This window comes from Cygnus olor, chromosome 26 (genome assembly GCF_009769625.2).
Source record: "Cygnus olor isolate bCygOlo1 chromosome 26, bCygOlo1.pri.v2, whole genome shotgun sequence".
Classification (NCBI taxonomy): domain Eukaryota; kingdom Metazoa; phylum Chordata; class Aves; order Anseriformes; family Anatidae; genus Cygnus; species Cygnus olor.
In genome coordinates, this window is record NC_049194.1 from 813588 (window position 1) to 833016 (window position 19429).

At 61.3% G+C, this 19429-nt stretch overlaps 1 protein-coding gene across 1 annotated transcript in view; it reads left to right on the plus strand.

Moving 5' to 3' along the window:
- The first annotated feature begins 16534 nt into the window (after window positions 1-16534).
- Window positions 16535-19429, plus strand: part of EFNA2 (ephrin A2) — a 40161-nt gene continuing 37266 nt past the window's right edge. Inside the window, exon 1 of the mRNA XM_040537698.1 lies at window positions 16535-16705. Coding sequence (XP_040393632.1) covers window positions 16581-16705 — 125 coding nt within the window. The 5' untranslated portion in view covers window positions 16535-16580. The remainder of the gene's footprint in view (window positions 16706-19429) is intronic.

Genomic DNA, 19429 nt, shown 5'->3' on the forward strand with positions numbered 1-19429 from the left:
TCTGCTGCCGGGGCATATTCTGGTCTCTTTTTTTTACACCAGTGTTATTTTAATCTGCTTTTCTCTCACATCAAACTCCCTCTTTCTACAGAGTGCAGAGAGGTATTAGGTTTGTGCCCTTTGTGATGTATAGCAAAGGTTTGAGATACCGCTTTTTTCTTTCAGAAGCAGAGGTTTTTATCCACATTATAACTTCAGCTTCTCCACAGTCATCATTTTGGCTCCTCAACTGCCTTGGGTAGGTGCACGAAAAACATTTTCTGAGTTGGTTACAGGGCGGGCTGTGTCCTTAATCAAGGCTCCCACCCCTTTGGCGCATGTGTGTGCAGGCCCAGGCCGTGGTAGTGAGAGCGGTGCTCGCACCACAATAACTTTTGTCCTCCTGGCAGGGACGTCCCCGTTGCCTCATCAGGCTCCAGATCCAGGATCCCAGCCAGGGCGGACCTGGCTCTGGGAGCACGGGAAGTCCCCGGGAGAAGCCTGGTTTTGCTGGGAGTTGTGCAGGCAGGCAGAGGTAGCCCTTTCCCTCCAAAGCATGTTTTCCACGTAGAAAACATTAGAAATATTTAGAAATATTAATACATAGAAATACTTTCCACGTAGAAAATGACACGGGGAGGCTTTTTTAAATGAAAGAAGGATTGAGGCACAGTGAGAACCCTCGCTGCCCTTTGGCAAATCAGCAGCGGTGGCAAATCAGGGAAGGGAACCGAGATCCTTGGGCCCACCACCACGTTTCTGTGTGCCTTTGGGATGCCCAGGCCCTGGATGGTCTTAGGGCAGCTCGAGGAGGTGCCCGGGGGAGCAGAAGCACTGGCACCCCTCTCCCCCTGCTCCATCCCCTCCATTTCTCCAGGTCACCCCTTGCACAGCCGAGGATGTTTTTGTCTCCCCCCTTCCCCATCCTCGCACGCCTCCTTTCAGAGGCTCTTTGCTCTCCTCACTTTCCCACAGCTCAGAGCCATTCTCCCAGCTTCAAAAGGTTTACTAATTACCCTAATGAGGTCAGGAGAGACCAAACGCTTCTGTGACTTAAAGCAGGGGTGGGAGGGGGGGTTTGGAAGGGAGGAAACATCTTGGCTTGTGCCTGTGCTGCTGTGTCTGTAGGAAGACGGCGTCTCCCTACCTCTACCCTTTCTCCCCCACCTTCCCATCTAGCAGAAAAAAAGGAAATGTGGACAGAAGGTCTCAAAGCTTTTAAAAAGAAATTCCTTTTGCCTGTCAAAAGAACAAACAGATACACCAAAAACTGTCAGAATTAGTGTTGGAGTAATTGCAGAAGCTCTCCAAGGTTAATGCGCCATTAGCGAACAGCTCTCGCACAGCTAAAAGCCAGGACGAGACAGGTTGTCAAAGGCTTGCTGGAGATTAAAGAGCTCCGTTCCCAGCCCAAACTCTCTCGTGTGCGTTGTTTGGGAGGGGAGGGCCAGGGGTGTTTGTGGGAAGGAGATAACGCCGGCTCCACTTTGCGCTGCCGTGGCACCGCTGGAGGAGTGCGGCCCCCCAGCCAGAGGAGCGGTTTTCAGAGCTGGGTGGTGGGGTTCTGGGAGCTTTGTTCCCGTCCAGATCTTCTGCAAAATCCTTGCCTCGACCTGAAACAGCACGAGCCCTGACCCTGGGGAGCAGCTGGGGCATGGGGTGATCTGGGGATGCTTCAGGTTGGGGTGCGCTGGCTCCCTGGGGAGCAGCAGGGTGCTGGGGCCTTTGCAATTCATAAATGAATTCTCAGTTTTGGCACAGCAAACTGCCGAGCAGGGCAGTGCTTTTATATTGAATCATGGCTTGATTTCATCTCCTGGGCCAGCGTAAGGCTCATTTAGGTAAAACTGGCCTTGGTTTCAATTCTGTGGGAGAGAGGAAGCGGTTCCAAACTTCCAGCAAAGCAGCACCCCCAGCACCACGAGCACGGCCCTGGGGCTGGGTCAGCAGCCCCTCGGGAGGCACGGGAGCAGCTCCTGGGTCACCTCGGGGCTCTCGGTGTCTTCAAGTGAGGCGCTGACCCCTCTTAGCATGCCAGGCTTGGAGCGGCTGCTGCCTCCTGCAAAGCAGAGCTCTGTCTAGGAGCATTTTTCCCCTGGTGAAGGTGTGTTTGGGGTGTTGGAAGGGGTGGCTGAACTCTCACAGCTTGGAAACACCACACTGAGGACCAGCCCCAGCCATTTTCATTGCAAGCTCCCTGCCTGTAAACAAACACGCGTTCAAAAGCAGCCCGTGGGCTCCTGCTGCTGCTCCTGATCTGGATGTGGACAAGGCTGCCGTGACTGCGCTCTTTGTCAGGGCCGTGGCTGCTTTAGAGCTATTGTGCTGGTGTTGTGATAGTGTCTACGATCCCTGCCAGGACCAGGTCTTTGTTACGGGGATGCTCTGCGCACGGATGCTGAGCGCCAGTCCCCGTCCGTGGTGTGGCAGAAGGAGAAAGAGGCTGAGGGAAGGGAAAAGGGGTAGAAATAAATGTGCAGGAGGCAGCCACTTGCCACAGGGGCTGGCTGGGGAGCGGGGTGTTCCTGTGGCTCCCAGGCCTGCCCTGGGTGGTGGCTTTCACCTGCTGGAGATTTGGCTTTGGGGCTGGTGCCATGAGCTCAGGACCAGCAGCACTGGAGGCTGGCTGGAGGGAGGTGAGCCGCAGGCTGTCAGCCAAGGGCCGGCGAGAGAGGCCCCTTTAAAAGAGCAGCCGTGAGCAGGGGAAATGAACAATGTCATAATTGGGAAATTAAACCTTTCCTGTTCTTTTCTTTTTCTATCTTGATATAATTTGTAGTGATTAGACCTGGGGTGCAGCACAACCAGACAATGCAAGTCTTCTGTACAAGAGCAAAACAAGGCTCCTGCATAGACCCTGTCTCTTTATTAAGTTGATTTGCATTCATAATCTTCATTTGCCGTTATTATTTTTCCCCCTTGTGCTTAGTGAGTGATATTAGCATAAAGTCCCTTTTTTCTTGTTTTCTATTCACGCTCAAGGTCAGAGACTTAGTGAGACACTGACGAAAACAATCTCTTCCTCACCCTCTTTTAATTCTTTGCAGAAACATGTCCTGGGGATTTTAACATAACAATTGCTGGAAAAGGAGGGAGGGGGGAGACCTGAACAGAGAGCCCTTTCTGTGATGGAAACAGGAGGTGCCCGAAAGAAGGAGGCGAATTCCAGGGGAAGAAGAGAGGGCGGAAGAGGTCTGGGAGCAGCAACGGTCCTGGTCCTGGCCGGGTTCTCCCAGACGGTGTCCAGGCATCCTGGGGATGCCCCGCGGCCCCCAGCTCCCTCTGTGTGTCCAAATCACCCCTTCTCTCATGTCGAAGCCCTGCAATCGTTGGGATGCCCCAGGTGAGACTGTGCCGGGATGTCCCAAGCCATCGCCAGCCCTGCAGCCGTTGGTGTCCGTGGAGAGGGGCCTGGGGCTCCTGGGGCTGGTTTCTGAGCTCAGGCAGGGTCTGAAAGCAAAAGCCCCGGCTCCTCTCGTTCTTGCCCTGCTCTTGCGGGTTCGCTGCATGAACCACCTCGCAGTCTTGCTTTCCTTCTTCCTGTCCCCATCCTTTGAAGCAGCAGCAGAGCCCCGCAGCTGGGGCGCACGCGTCCGTCCCTCATTGAGCTGCTGGGGTGAGGAGAGCAGCCAAGTTGGGGAGCATCGGACTTCCCTGCAGCCAGAAGAACAAAGTAGGACAAAATTAAAAAAAACATCGTGGAGGGACCTGGGTGAGGCAGCCCCTTCCCCAGCCGTGCCACTGGCCTACAGCAGTCAGACACTGGCCGCTTTTTGGGCTCGTTTCCAGCTCTCGTGCCACAGCTGCTCAGGGGCTGCCAACAGGTTCAGGGACGTGCCGGTGCCTGCAGGAGGGACCAAGGGCGATGCTCTCCCTGCCCCGCACCAGCCGGGGCTCTTCTGACCCCTTGTCAGACCGGGCAGGGTCAACACAGAGGAAAAATCCCCCCTCAGTGTCCGAGAGGCTTGCAGGTTACGGTCAGTTTTGGGAGGGAGAGAGAGCGAGGGATGGATTCCTTTCTGTGTGCACAAGCTGTGATGATTTTAATGCGCATGTTACTGTGTGAAGCTCTGGTCTTGGGCATGAACTCTTCCAGGCAGGCAATTTCCTCTGAAATCTGATGTGGGGCTGGAACTTGGCAGATGGCAGCTGCTCTCGCTAATGGCCCGAGTGCTCCCGAGTGACCCGTCCGTGGGAAGGGGGTGGCTTCAGGAGCTGATAAACGCCTGATGGCCCGGCTGAAACGCTGGCCGCGTCTGAGGTGTGGATGTTGTCTGGTGCTGCACATGTTTGCTGTGCACAGAAATATGTCTTATTTTGCAGAATTGGTAGGTTGCTTTTTTTTTTTTTTTTTTTTCCTCGGGATGCTTCAGGGCTTTCAGTGCTCAGATGCAATGTGAGCGTTTTCATGCCCCTTTAATGCTTCACTAAACAGTCTGAGCTGCTGCCTCTTAATGCCCCAGTAAAGCACAGAGTGCTCCAGAGCGTAAAGAGCATGCGAGGAAAAGGAGGCTGATGGAGACGGAGAAGAAAAGAGACTGTGAGGAGAGACAAAGCAGGGAAGAAGAAGTCATCTTCTGCCTTTCTCTCCCTGCAGATACGCAGTCCGTGCCCTTGTGGAGGCAGCTGGTGCTGAGGGTCCCCCCGGCTGCTGCTGAGCCCCCAGGGAGCAGCTGAGCTCCGCTTGTGGTCTCCCAGCCCTACGGCCACTGCATGTGTTACGAGGGGAGATGTTCCCCATGTGCCGTGGGGCGAGGTGTGTGCCATGGCTGTGCCATAGACCCTGCCAGGGGGTGCTGGGTGCTGGGTCCTGGGGTTTTCCTGGTGCTCCTGAGCCCTGCTCTGGTCTCTGGTGTGTCCCATGGGGCCGGCATCCCCAGCATGTCCCATATGGGCTAAGTGCCCGTGGACCGCTGTGGGTCCTGGCTCTGTCCTCAGCACGATGCCAGTGCATGCGTGCTTCCCGGACAGACACCAAAGCGAGGGAAGAGGACAAGGGCAGGGAAAAAAAAAAGAGAGACCCCAGCTCTTAACCTAACCAGGCAAAGTTTGTGCCTCCTCCCGACCAGCGCCGCGGGGAGTCACCGGCTCCCGCGTTGTTAATTCAAGTCATCGCATCGCCTGCGCTCTGTGCGTTTCTCCCCCGCGCCGCTTGCCCTGCCCGTTTGATCTGGAAGTACCAAAAGTAGCGCCTCGGGCTGCGACACCGGCATCCTCGGTCACCATAGGAACGGCAGCGGGGCTCCCCCGCGGCCCCGTCCCCCGCGGCCCCGCTGCCGGGGCCGTGCCGTGCCCGCCTGTGAAGTTTGGCGCATCAAGGCCCCGCGCCACGGCCCCCACGGCCGGCGGGCTCGGCGGCAGGCTGCTGCCAAGCTGCAAGGCAGCGTTTTCGTCTGAGCTGCCGGGCACAAAGCGGAGGTTATCGGTGTCACGGAACCTGCGGAGCGTGAGGGTAAAATGCCCTTACGGTTTTCTTAACGGAGGGAGAACCGGGAGGAGGAAGGGAGAGCTCCGGGAGGGCAAGGGTTTGGAGCTGGAGGCAGTTATTGGCGGGCAGGGGGGGAGGAAGAGGAGGCGGAAGATGGAGATGTCTGCGGCGGGAGGGCTGAGGCTCAGGGCGGAATCGGCGGCTCTGCCGCTGACATCTGGCACGGTGCTGGCTGCGGGCAGGGCTGGGCTGCAGCCCCGGCTTCCCACCTGGGAAATGGGGCCGTTAATTGGCACGTTCCCCCTAACCCCTTCTGTCAGCTCCGTGTCAGCTGTAAACCCCCTCTGGGGAGTCCATCTGTGTCTCTGTGCACTCACCTGATGGCTGCCTTTCCCGAAGATGCATAAGGAAGGGGTGGCACGGAGCTGGGGGAGCTGGTGCCAGACCCCCGTTGCGTGCCCCCAGCAGCCCCAGCTTCCGTCAGGGGGGCTTTTCGGGGACCCCCCACAACAGGTTCCCTGGAATCCACCACTGTCGGTGGGACGGGAGAGGTGAGGCAGGCCGGCTCGTGGTGCAGAGCTCATGTGAGGGCAACCAGGGCTCGGTGACCTCTTCCCACGGTGTGCCCAGCCTCAAAACCAGCGCTCGTAACACTGCCGCTGCGTGCTGTCCCCATCCCTGGCACCGCTGCGGTGGCACTGGTCGGTGGCATCACCACGGGGGCTGGCGCATCCCTGCCACCGTCTGGGTGGCTCTGGGGAGCCGGCAGCGCCGTGGTGGCCCTGGGCACGTCGTGGTCCGGGGGTGGCTCTGCCCCTGCGCGGAGCCGGGGCTGGCGGCCGCTGCTCCCTGCGGCGCCGTGATTGACGCCCGGAGCCGCCTGGCTCCCTCCATAAACACCTACACTTTCTAATTGCTGACAGTTATTTACTGTAAAGACAGGAGCACACGCACCACCAGCTCTGACAACTCATGTCAAAACCCCACAAGAAACTATATTTTTATGTCTTTATTTGTTTCCCCTCTGTTCCCAAGCAGATCTGCTTTCTCTCGCCCCTCTCTCCGCTGCCCCTTGGGGCTCCCCCTGCCCCAGCCCCATCCCGGGGGCGATGCAGGGTGGGGGGGCTGCCCTTTCGCCCCCGCTTTCCCCGGTCCATGCCTGGCTGGGCGCTGACGGACGGGTGCAAACCGACGTACAGTGGATCCCGCCACGCGCCTGCTTGTTTATTTGCTGTCTCTCAGCCCCTCTGTGTTCAAACATAATTGGTTCTGCTCAGAGCAGTAAACAATGATGTGCGACGCATGAGTGAGCCCTAAACAGCACCTACATGCAATTAAAATAATTGGGTGCGTACCTAGGGCTGATTTCAGCCCCCCCACATCGCTTTTCTCTCTTCCTTTGCTTCTTCTCCAGCTTTCCTCCCGTCTCGGCAGCTCACCACCAGCTCCTCTCGCCCCCCAAAACGGGCGCGGGCGCTGGAGCCTTTTCTCTGTCCGGCGCCGCGCGAGGAGCCCGCAGACCTCAGCTCGGCCTCGGCACGAGCGCAGGATGAGCACGGCAGCACCTGAGCAGGAGATGAGATTCCAGCCCAGGCCCATGAAATATAATGAAGGCCCAAGGGACTGTACCAGCTCCTTGGTTAAAAATGATGCTGTTATATTTAGACAAGGTAACTAGAGGCCCCTCTGGACAGAGAGGAGTACAATTTTTTGTTTAATGATTCCATAATCTGATATAATATCGGGCCTGTAAGACATAATGAAGACCTGGGGGAGTTTACATCTTTGCAGCATTAAAGGGCCTCTGCTTGGGGACACAGACAGGTGGAGGTTTGAACTTTGATGCAGTCAAACATGTTTTTCTCTGGATTTGTTTGACATGATTGAGAGGGAATCCAGCAGCCGTAGGGAGAGGAGAAAATGGTTGCAAACACAGCAGTGCTTAAAACAAATCCAGGCAGCTGCTTTGCTCGCGCCGAGGGTGGGTGCTGGGCGCTCGGGGGCCCCACCAGGCTCTGCAGGGCCCCCGGGGCTGCGATTCCCCAGGCTCCATGTGGACACCTCTGGGCGCGATGGCCCCGCGGTGCTGCAGGAGCTGTTTGCCTTCTAGAGCACGAGGATGCTCCTTCCCCAAGTGAACGCGTAGTTTTGCAAGCATCAGACGTGGAGTTCTAAGCGTTTTGGGCTGTTACTGGTGTTGCCTGGGGATTGCCAGGCCTGCAGCAGTTCGTGGCACGTCGCCCTTCCTCGCACAGGAGCGGCTCCGCCGGCCGCAGGGACGCGGTGCTGAGCTCCTGCAGTCCTGCTGCTGCGGAGCCTGCGGTGCTTTTTGGGGCAGGATGAGGGCGAGGTTTATTCGGGTGACCGTGCTAGGGGTGCTGGACCATGGAAGTGATGCTTGCCCAAAATGCAAGGGCAGATTAGATGTGCTGAGATCCAGCATCTTCACTACACACCTCCTGTGTCCGATCCTCACCTGGAGGGCTTGCCCCTGCCCAGGCAGCTCATGGCCATGCCTGGAGAGGCCCCCATGAGTGCAAAGGTGCTGTGGACAGGATGAAACCCTGCCCTGTAGGCACTGCCTGGCCCCATGGATCCTGGCGAGAACCAGCGGTGCTGAGCCGGATGCGCTGGGGCTTCCCAGGTTTGTTGCAGCTCCGGTTTCAGCGCCTCCAGATAACCTAATCCCATTTAGGCTTGGAGAGAGCTTGCAGATTCCTCCCTGGGGAGCGAGCTGCGCTGCGGGGGGTGGTCTGTAATGAATTCCTATCATTCCAGCACAAAGGTAGCTTACAGGAGTGCTTGCTGCAGAAAATATTAAGGTCGCTGCCCTATCATCCCTCAGAGACATCAGTTGTAGCTCAGTGATTCCAGCCTGCTGACAGGCAGGCGGCCCTGGGAGGGCAGAGCCGGCCTCGTGTTCCCGACTCGTTCCTTCCTGAAAAATACGATTTCTACAAAAGGAAGGGTTTTTGCTCTCGGATGGGGCCATGGGTGCCCAGTGCCCGGATGCGCAGCCCTGTGCAGGAGGTCGCTCTGGAGCGTCCACTCCCGTTCGCCCTGTTTTTTTTATTTATTTATTTTTGCGGATTTCAGCAGCTCCTCAGGGATCCCATCCCTCGGGATGGGAGCAAAGGTACATCCCCACATCCTGATGGGTGCTGGGAGCTGGCAGCAGCCTTGGCCTTCAACCATCCGCGTGGGGCAGCTGAGAAGATGCCCTGGTTGGGGCCAGGTCCGTGCTCAGGGGGAGCAGCCGCTTTCCCACCCGCGCCTGGGGAGCCCACGGGGCTGGCACGCAGCCCCGGAGCTGTGTCCCGCTGGGGCCCGTTCCAGCTCCCTGCCCTCCCTTCCCTCTCCCCTTTAGTTATTTTATTTATTTTTCCGATGTGGGCAATGAAGTAATGAAATCTGCCCCCTCCAAGCCGGGCTTTAATACGGCTCCGTGTCTGGGGCCGGGATGTTTCACCTCGGGAGCTGCCAATCCGTCTCTGTCAAGCTGTCAGCCCTGATGTGTCTGCGCCTCGGCTGCAGCCGCGCTGCAATTCAAAGTGGATTAACTCTTTGGGCTGCCCTCCCCTCCTCCCCTTCCCATTCCACTTGGGTGGGTTCGGGCCGAACAGAAAACGCTTTTCCCCTGCGCTTTCCATATTCAAGAGCTCCCGAGGCGCTGTGGGGCGGCTCCGTGCCCCCGGTGGGATCGGGGCCGAGCAGCAGCCTCAGCCCCCAGCCCTGTGCTCTCGGGGCTGGGCTGCAGCGGGGCAACGGCTTCAGGTGCAAAGCATCGCTCCCTTTGCTGCAGGTGCTGGGCAGGGGCGCTGGGGACATCCCCATGGCCTCGCACCTGAGCTGCTTTGGTGCATGGGTTGGGGGGCTTGGGGATCGGGTGGGTGAGCTCCGTGCCCACTGGCTGTTGTGGCTGCGCGATGTCCTTGTGGCACTGCTTGTTACAGGCTCCTGGGAGCAGACGGGTGCCAGCACCCCGCTGTCGGCACCCCGCTGCCATCCCTGGTGGGGAGCCGGGTTAAGGGCTGCGGACCCCTGCGCCCCCCAGGCTTTTTGCACGGCCATCGCAGCCCCCCTGCAGGGACGGATGGATGGAGAGCTGGGGGGATTCGCGGTGCTCCCCCAGGTGATTGAATTTTCCCCAAGGACAGAAAGGAAACGGGGCCAGGCCGGGCGGGGCAGGGATGGGGGCGGCGCGGGGTGTCCCCAGGAGCCGCCCCCAGCCGCAGCCGAGGGGCGCAGGCACTAGGGGGGGGTATTGGACCAGCAATCGCTGCCTGGGCGCCGCCGCCGCCCCCGGGGCTGCTCCGGCCGTGGCCCGAGTTTGGGGTGAAAAGAGGCCGGTTTGGGGGTCGTCCGTGGGGGATTTTACCCCGGGCATCTCTCGCACATCCCCGCTGCGCCCGGCCGGGCTCGGTGCCGGCTGCGGCCACCCTCGCACCGCAGCACGCATCCAGCTCGGTGCGGGGCTTGGCAAATAATGACCGTGGTGGCAAAACGGGACGCAGGCTGCTTTGCCCCTCTGTTGGCACCAAACCTACAGCATCGGTGCTGGACAAATCTGGCGTCCCGCTGCATCACGCTCTGCCACAAGCTCTTGTGCAGGGCCCTCGGCGGTTCGGCAGCGGAGAGCCGGGAGGGGCGGCGGTGCTGCCGCCAGACCTCGCTGCTCGCTAACAGGGCGCAGTCGCTGCGCCGTCAGGTCTGATCCGTGCAAGCTGTTCCTCGCTCCGCGGCGTGCGGCGGGGTCACCCGTCCGTCTGCGCGCCGCTCGCCCGCCGCAGGGAGCGGCTGCCATCTGTCCGTGCCCCCGCCGGGCCCTCGGCAGGCTGCGGTGGCTGCTCCGCGTGCGGGGCCGGCTCGGAGCCAGCTCAGCCCGCGCTGGGTTCGTTCCCAAGGCCGGGGGCCCCGGCTCTGGCTGCTGCTGCAGCAAGGATTCCTTGGGGAGACCGGGGAGGGTTTTGCTGCCGGTGTGCACATGTGGAGCTGGGCCTGCATCAGCAGCCAGAGGTTTGTCCTGAAGCCGCTTCCTTTTCTGCAGCGCCCACTTTGGGCGCTTCGGACACCTTGGCTGGGCGCTGATGGAGGCTTGAACAGCTCCTGGGCTCTGGGAAGAGGGCGTGGGGTGCTCGGCCTCGCTGTCCTGTGGCCCCTACGCCCTGATTCCCACCTTCGCTGCGGGGGACGTTCAGCCGGGAGGTGCTGCTCCCACCCTGCCTGCGGGCTGGGGCCCTGATAAGGACGGGAAATCGCTCTGCTTGGCACGGGGTCAACGCTCTGCGAGGGGATGGGGTGCTCAGGGCGGAGCGGAGCTGCCCCAGCCTGTGCTCCCCCCCATGCAGGGCTCCTAAAGTCAGTCCTGCCACCCTTCCACGGCTGCTAGCAGGACAGGGTGACCGTGGCAGGGAGAGCACCATGCTCAGAGCTGAGCCCTGGGGTCCGGCTCCCACCACTAGGCAGAGACATGAGGACACTGCTGCAGCCCTGAGGAGCTCCTGGTCTGAGCAGCACCGAGCCACAAACCCGATCTGCTGGGCCCTGCTGCCTCCTCCTGCCAGGGTCCCCCCGTGGCACCTGGAGATACGTCCCCAGGTGCCTCAGTTTCCCCTGCTGCAGCGGGGTGGGTTTCTGCAGGGCCGCTTTCAGAGGCGCCAGCTGCATTCGCATCCAGGTGCCATTCTGCAGTTGTTTCCCACCCCCCTCGGTGAAGGGGCTGTGGTTTAATTAATGTTTGCAAATTGCTTTGAGGATGGTTGCTGCGAGAGGTGCGAGGACGCTCGTCTCCGGCAGCCGAGCCTCAGCTCTCGCAGGGGGCCGTGGCCGCGGTGGGCGCAAATTGGCACCGCACCCCCGGAGCCGCCGGGAGCCGCACTCGTTCGTGCCAGCACGGGCCTGGCGTGGGATGACGGCTCGGCAGCCGGGGGTGGCTTCACATGCAGCTGGATTTCGGGGCTGGGCGTTTTAACAAGCGTGGGATGAGGCGGCGAAACGTGCCTGGTTCCGCGTGGAGCCCGCAGGGAGGCAGCGCCCAGCACGCCCGGGAGAAGCGTGGCCGTGGGTGGATTTGGGCGTGGACGCGCTGGGTGTCTTCTCCTCTGCGTTTCCGTGCCTGAGCCATGTGCTGGGGTGTCCCCCCCTTTCCTCTGGAGGAAAGAGAGCGCTCCCAGGGCGGATTCACGCAATAGCTCCGGGCTCAGAGGCGCAGCCTGCGTTTGGGTTATTTTGTAGTGTTTTGCACTGCCACCCCTGCTTACTTGGAAGTGATTTCCTGAATAAACCGAGCGCTTGGTGAGCCTGCGGGGGCTCCGGGGCGTTCAAGCTGTGCCTCAGCCTGGCCGTGTCGACCGATAGCCCACCGCCCTGCAGTGCTGGCATCGCCGGCTCCCCATGGGCAGTACTTTGTGCAAACACCTCTGCTCCCTGCTGACCCCATCTGCCCCGCAGAGCAGCCACGTGCCCGGAGCTGTGGTCCTGTGATCCCCCCGGGGCACCTCGACCCACGCGCTAACGGGTGCCCCAGGACAAACCCGGGCACGCAGGCTCTGTGTCCCGGCACGGCATCGCGGCGCTTTGCTCCGGCGGCGCGGGGAGACCTGGGCGGCTCGCTGCGGCGGCTAATTGCCCTCGCCGCTCGGCCGCGCGCCTCGTGCCCGGAGCAGAGGGCGGTGGCGCGGTGCCAGCCCAGACCTGGCGCGGGCAGGGCTGCCGGAGCATTGCCGTCAGTGTCGGCGCGGCTCAGGGGAGCAGAGAGGCCCAAGCTGACAGCAGACGCTAATGAGCCGGCAGTGATGCACTCGTGGCTGTTCATTACTTTGGGGTTTCTGACATTTGGGTCACTTAATGGATTTGTTTCCTTCTCCCTCTGCATCCTCCCCCTCCCCTCCGGTGGCTGCCTGGGACCGGTTGTAAATTAGCCCTTAATTTCTCACATGTGTCTTCACTTAAACAGCAAACCTGCTCAGCACCCCCCCCCCCCCCCCGCCACCCCCTCCCCGGCCTCTTGGCACCTTGGGGGGGCTCTACCGGGGCTGCCAGGCGCTGGCACGACCCCGCGGCAGGGGCAGAGCCTGCAGCAGCCGGGATCCCACCGCGCACTGCGGCTGCGCGCGGGCACGCGTCCAGGCCCCGAAAGCTCCCGGGGCCGTGGCTGGGCCCCTTTTCCTGTTGCAGCTAAATTATAACCAGCCCTGGTAACGAGCAGGCAGGCTCGCTTCGGCTCTGCTGGCGCTGGAGCCGTGCTCCTCGCGAGCCTTTCTGCTGCGACTCTTTACCTTTAAAGCAGGAAGGTTGTGGTTTTTTTTCTTTTTTTTGCTTTCGGTAGCAAATATTTTCCATAATTTCTGGGCTGGTGCAATTAAAGCTATAGAAGATGGGTGTAAATTATACCTCCCTGCAACCAGCCTCGCCCCCCTAGAGTAGCTGGGGGCTGGAAACATGTGGATTTGCAATAATTAAGGCAAATAGTTGTTTTTGTTTGGTAAGAAAAACAACCCGGTGCTGCTCGAAAGAAAGCAAGAGAAACCGTAGAAAGTGTTTTCCTTCCAATTACCAAGGACCGGGGGAGAAAAAGTCGTTACACGCGGAGCTGGCGCTGGGCTCCGCGCCTGGCAGGGGCGTGTAGGAACCAAACCGGGACCTCGCCGCAGAGCCAGCACGCGCCTACGCCGGGGAGCTAGGATTAACGGGGCCGCTCGCCGCGCTTCTCCCCTTACCGGCCATTTCCCAGCTTATTTGATCCCTGACTTCCCGCGGCTCTGGCAGGAGCTGCTGTGCTCGGCTGTACTGGGAAAACTGGGCTGAGCTGGGTTTCTTGCCCAAGTGTGAGCTGGCAGCTCGCCGTGCGCCTCCTGGGCGGGCAGAGAAAAGCCCCGTGCAGCACCGGGGGAAGCGGGGGGACGGCCCAGGGCTGCCCCCAGCCCACCGGGGCTGCTCCCCGTGGCTCTGGGCCGCGCTCTTTGTACCCCGTGTGTTTCAGACCGGCCTCGGAGGTGTCGACGGCGAGCGCCTGGGTGTCCGCCGCACCCCAAACCGAGGCCAAAAATCAACAGCCGCTGCTGAAGGCAGCGCCAGGGGCTTTGTGTTGTTTCCATTTCTCTGTCCACAAAATAACTACGGGATTGATTAGTCTCGAGGGATACGGCGAAGCCTGATTAATTTGGTAATTATGACTTCAAGGTATTTCCCTCCACAAGGGCCCAATCCGAAGCCCCTCAGACGTCCTCTCGCAGCCTCCAGTGGGCGGCCTCCGCTGGGGCCTCACCCCGGGCTCTGGACCCTGGGTGTTGGCCCTGGCCATGCCATGCACCCATGGGTGCTCTCCGGAGCCGGTGCCGGGAACGTTTCTTGGTCCAGGAGCCCCCGGGGCAGGAAAACCGAGCCCTGTGCAGAGCCCTGGATAACGCCGCCCGTGCCGGGAAGCTCCTCTGCTTTCTGCAGCTCTGCCTAATAAAAGGCACGGCCGCTCCCCGCGAACCGTGCCCGAGATGCTTTAGGCTGGAGCAGAGCCTGTTATCGAGCGCTCGGCGTTTGAGCTGCTCACAGCTTTACGGCTCGGGCTGAATTTTTCAGTCGAGGTTATTCTTTTCTTGCGATTTCAGCCAAATCTGCTTAGCGATTTCCAAGAATGAGGCTTTGTTAAAAAAAAAAAAAAAAGACTTTTTAATTGCGTTAAAATATTCTAGCGACCTTTTCTTTGAAAAGCCTGCATGCCTGATGCCCTGCAGAAGGCACGTGAGACCCCGCGGTGAGGTTTGCCACCACCCCGTGCCCCCTGCCCTCCTTCGGGCCGGCTGGAAGCCAAAACCAAACCCCAGCCCTTGGAGCTTGCACCGGCTTGGCCGCAGTGCTGGGCACTCAGCTCGTGCTCTCTGGCCCGGTCTGGTGCTGGAACGATGTCCCCAGCGCTGCCGCCGCCAGCATTCGAAGCTACAGGTGCCCGAGCAGCCTAAATGAGGCTGAAAAAAGCAAAACCAGGAGCCTGGCAGCGTGGTGGGAACCCGGCCCTGCGCCTTGCCTTGTGTTTCTGGGGAGGAGAAGAAGAATCACCCTCCCCTCGCCAGACCTCGGAGCCCGGGGGTGTCAGAGCCCATCTCAGCACCACGCTGCCGGAGTCCGCGTAGTCCAGTGTCGGGAGCTCCAGACCCCAAAATCACTCCAGGTCCCTTTGGGATCCCCTTTTGGGGTCTGTGCTGCTGGGCTAGGGACTGCTCATGCTTCCCCTGCAGCCACACATGGGGAGGGGCTGCGGCTGGGCTGCCAGCGCCCTGGAGAGGCTTTTAGTGGCTTGGCTTGATAAATGAAAACAAATAAAGCTGACAGACAAGCAGACAGCTTTATGATAGCTTCGCGCTGACAGGGAGAAAGATTGGTTGTCGGGGCTTGATGGAGAAATGTCCTGATGGGCGCAGCCGGGGCGAGGACAACCTTGGTGGCGGAGGATGAGGAGTTCCCGCACGGGAGGAAGCACCCCCAGCGTCGTCCCAAACAATCCTGCCTTGATATGGTTTACTTTTTTTTTTTTTTTTTGGGGGGGGGCGCAACACTCCGCAGCCCATTGAGTTTTTCCAAAGAGGTTTGCTAAATAACGACGGCGGGCCGTGCTTTATTGGCGTGGCTGACAGCGGACCTCTTCCCCTCCTTCGGAGCCCACAAACCCCAAACCCCGAACGCGCCGCGTGCAGATGGGCGGTGGGAGGTGACGGGGGGGGCAGCAGGATGCCGAAGCACGAGGCTGGGCAGGCAGCGGGATGGGATGCGCGGATGTGCCCCGACGCTGGTCCTGTCGGTGTTAGCCCCCCTAGGAGCCCCCTTTGCAATGCATCCCCGAGCCCCACGCAGATCCCCCCCGGGTCCCCCAAACTGCAATGCATCCCCCCCTTTGCAATGCACCTCCATGTGCAATGCCCCCCAATGTGCAATGCGCCCCCATGTGCAATGCACTCCCAAATTGCAATGCACCCCCTATGTGCAATGCACCACAATTTGCAATGCACGCCAATTTGCAATGCACCCCCAATGTGCAATGCACCCCTCCCACGTGCAATGCACCCCCTCCTTTGCAATGCACCCCAATGTGCAATGCACCCCCACGTGCAATGCACCCCTCCCACGTGCAATGCACCCCCTCCTTTGCAATGCACCCCAATGTGCAATGCACCCCTCCCACGTGCAATGCACCCCCTCCTTTGCAATGCACCCCCACGTGCAATGCACCCCGCCCACGTGCAATGCACCCCCCCCTTTGCAATGCACCCCCAATGTGCAATGCACCCCCCAACCTCCCCTTTGCAAAGCTCCCTGCGCACCCCCTCCCCCTTTGCCCCCCCCCCCCCCCCGGCACGGGGCCGGGCGCGCGCCGAGGCCGCCGGTGGCGACAACGGTGGGAGGGGGCGGGTGGGGAGGGAGGGAGGGGGAGCGGCGGCGGCGCGGGGCGGGGCGGGGCCGGGGCGTGGCTCCCGGTAGAGGGCGTGGCTCCCGGTAGGGGGCGTGCCCCCCGGGGCGTGCCTCCCGGTGGGGGCGTGGCCGCGGGCGGGGCGGGGCGGCGGCGCAGCATGGCGCGGCGGCACTGAAGGCGCTCGGGGAAGCAGCGGCCCGCCCGGCCCGGCCTTTGTCTCGCCGGGGCCCCCGGGCAGCGCGGCGGCGGGCGGCGGCGGCGGAGAAGCCCCCGTGGGCCGCGCCGGGCCCCCCCCGCCCCCCCCCCTTCCCCTCCCCTTCCTCCTCCTCCTCCTCCTCCTCCTCCTCCTCTTCCTCCCCCCGGTCCCTCCCCATCCCCGCCGCCGCTCCACAGGTGCGGGGCCGCCCCGGGGACCCGAAGTTCGGGCCGGCCACCGGGGGGGGTGCCGGCGGCGGCGGCGGCAGCGGCGGCAGCGGCATCTCCCGGGGCCCCGCGGCACCGTCCCGGTGCCCCCCCGGTGGTGGTGGGGTTTGGGGTTGAGGCGGGGGGGGGGGGAGCACCGCGGGATGCCTCCGCCCCGGCCCCGCCGCGCCGCGGCCGCCCCCAACTTTCCCCGCTGACGGCGCCCGGGGCCGCGGGCGATGGTGAGGGCCGCCCGCCCGCCCGCCGCCCCCCGCCGCCCGCCCGCAGCCCCCGGCCGGCCCCTGGGCTCCGCCGCCTCCGCCGCCGCCCCCCCGTGACCGGCCGGAGCCGCGCCCGCCGCCCGCCGGGACGATGCCGCCGCGCTGGGAGGCGGCCGCGCTGCTCGCCGCCCTCGTCGGCGTCTGCGTGTGGACCGACGACCCCGGGAAGGTGGTGTCGGACCGCTACGCCGTGTACTGGAACCGCAGCAACCCCAGGTGAGAGAGCGGGGCCGCTTCCCCACACCCCACACCCCCCCACACACACACCCCGGGGCTCGCGGGTTTTGTTTAAAAAAAAAAAAAAAAAGGGGGGGGGTTAGGAAAAAATGGTGTTTTGTGGCTTGCCCCCCGTGCCCGCCGAGCTCCCGGTGCCCTCCCGGGACCCTCCCGAAGTTTGCCAGCAGCCGCCGAGCGCAACAAAGCGGCGGGGGTGGCCGGGGGGGGCGGCCGGGAGGGGGGTACCGGGGGGGGGGACACCGGGGGGACCCCGTTGGAACCGGGGAGCCGCAGCCCCCAGCCCGCGGAGGGAGGGCGGAGGCGGCCGGGCTGCTCCCGGCGGCTCGGTTCCCCTTTTTCCCTTTGGATTACGGTGGTGCTTTTCTTATTTTCGCAAGCGTTGGGTTTTTCCTGTTTTCGGAGAGTTTGGTTTCTGCTGCGTTTCTTTGTCTGTAATTCTGAGAACCCCAAAATTGCCCCAGAGCCCTCAGGGAGCCCTGCCCGGGCGGCCGGGATCACCGGGCCCCCACCCCTTGCTCCACACGGGTCCGAGCCGGGCTTCGAAGGGGCCAATTCGTGCAGGCTCCCGTAAAAGCAAAAATAAATCACTGCCACCAAAGCCGCCCGTTCTTCCCCCAATTAATAAAAGTTAAGCAGGGCCCCCGAAACCCCCCCAGGCATCGCTGCGAGTGCGGGGTCACCTCGCTCATGTCCCCGACGGGTGGCTGCCAGCCCCGTTGGGTGCCCCAGATCGGTGCCAATGGGGTGAAGCAGGCGTCTCCTCGCCTGTCCCGTCCCGACGGGTGGCACCGTGCTGCCGGTGAGGCCGGGAGGATTTTCCCCTCTTGGAGCATCAGAGGGGAGATCGGGCTCCTCCGGCACGACCCCAGCTCTCCATCCAAGTTCCCGGCGGTGTTTTGGTGCCGCAGGAGGTGTCAGGACGGGTGGCACAGGGCTCACCGCACGGCCCCATCTGCATGGCACGGGTGGGACGGGGGCATTGGGGACCCCCCCCTTCCTCCAGCAGCATCTCGGCCCCGGCTTTGCGTGTCCCTGGCGGGGCTCAGCCGCCCGTGACGCCGTGGCCTCGCGCCTCTGCCCGCACCCCGACAGCCGGGACGCCCGGCGGGCGCCTTTGTGCGCGGCAGGGCCTTCTCCGCGGGCCGGCCGCGTTGCATATGGATTTTATTATCTCCCTCGCATTTTTGTGGGGGGTTGTAAGAGGGAGGGTTTTTTCTTTTTTTTTCTCTTCCTTTTTTTTTTTTTTTTTCTCCATTCCCATTGCAAAGTTTTTGGTTACAGTGGCTGCTCCTCCGCGGCGTCGCAGTTTGGGTTCTTTCCTTTTGTTCTCCAAAACGCCCAACGTGCGAGGGCCCCGCTGGGATGGGACGGGGTCGTTGCGCCCGCTGCCGCCCATCGCACTTGGGCATCGCCCTCGCTGGAGATGGGGCGGGCATCACCCCGAGGTCAGGGCCCATGCCCGTGGGTTCCTACGGCAGTGCTAAAAACCAAAAACGGCGCCGAGCCGCTCGCCAGCGGTCATCCCGCTGCCTCCTGCCCCGTGCCTCGGCACCGTCCCGCAGCACCGGGCTGGGCACCGCGGGGACGCGCTCCCCCGGACCGGGCGGCGGTGGTGAGCTACGGCTGTCGGTTCTGCTGCTGGTGGAGGAAATGTTTTCAAGGGGGGATGGAAAAAAAAAATAGGGCGAAGGAAGTAGGAATCGATGCAAGGAGGGAGCAGACAATGGCTCGTGGGTTTCAGCAGGCAGCGCCCGGGTCTGCGCCGTGACCCACATTTCCCAGCATGGCAGCGCCCCGTGTTGCAGCGGGGCTCCCCGCGTGCGTGTTAGGGGCTCGGGAATCCAGGGCAATCGTTAGACGTTGCAGGAATTGCCGCTGAGTTTCCTGCTTATTTTTCTTTTGGAGCTTAGCAGTGGTTCGGTTTGTCTCCGGAGTTGCTAGAAGACCGTTTCATTCTTAAAAACGAGGAATAATCCGCGTGTGCCTTTTCTGGTCTCTTGGTTTCCTTCTTATTTTTTTTTTCCCCATCATCTCGTTTAATAAGAGGGAAATCGGAAGGGATGTAAAGAAGACCAAAAAAAAATAGAGAGAAGGAAATGCTCTCTGCTTGTTTGAACCTGCATACCTGATCTGGCAATAAATGTTTTTCTTCTGTTTTATATTGCAATCTATATTCTATAAAAGATGGTAATAAATCTCATGGTCAATACAATTTGCCCAGATTAGAATAATTCTATATTTCATAATTGGGCCTAAATTAAAAATAAGTGTTACATCGAGATGCTGCAATTTGCCTCTTCTGTGGGGATATTTAGCTGCTCGCTATGGATTTAGAGATTATTTTTTTAATGATTTTGCAAACACACGTTTGGGAAAGGTTGCATGGCTTTGGCTGTCCAGGACGTAGCCGAAGGAGGGAGAGCGTGTCGTTATGCACCACGGAGCCTCAGTATCTGCATGTAACGGAGGGGTTTGGCGGGGTGTGTGCGGACCGATGCAGCAGCACCTCTTCACCCCACATGGGGCTGTGTCCGGGGCTCGCCACAACCCCAGCTGGTGCCGTCCCTGGGGTGGTTTTGCTGGCACGGGGCCGGGGAGCAGAGGGGTCGTCGAGGCGGGGATCCCGGCACAGCACCGCTCTCAGACAGCGGCACCGCGGCTGCGTCGGGGTCTCCGGCCGCTGCCAGCGCTGGTGCGGGACCC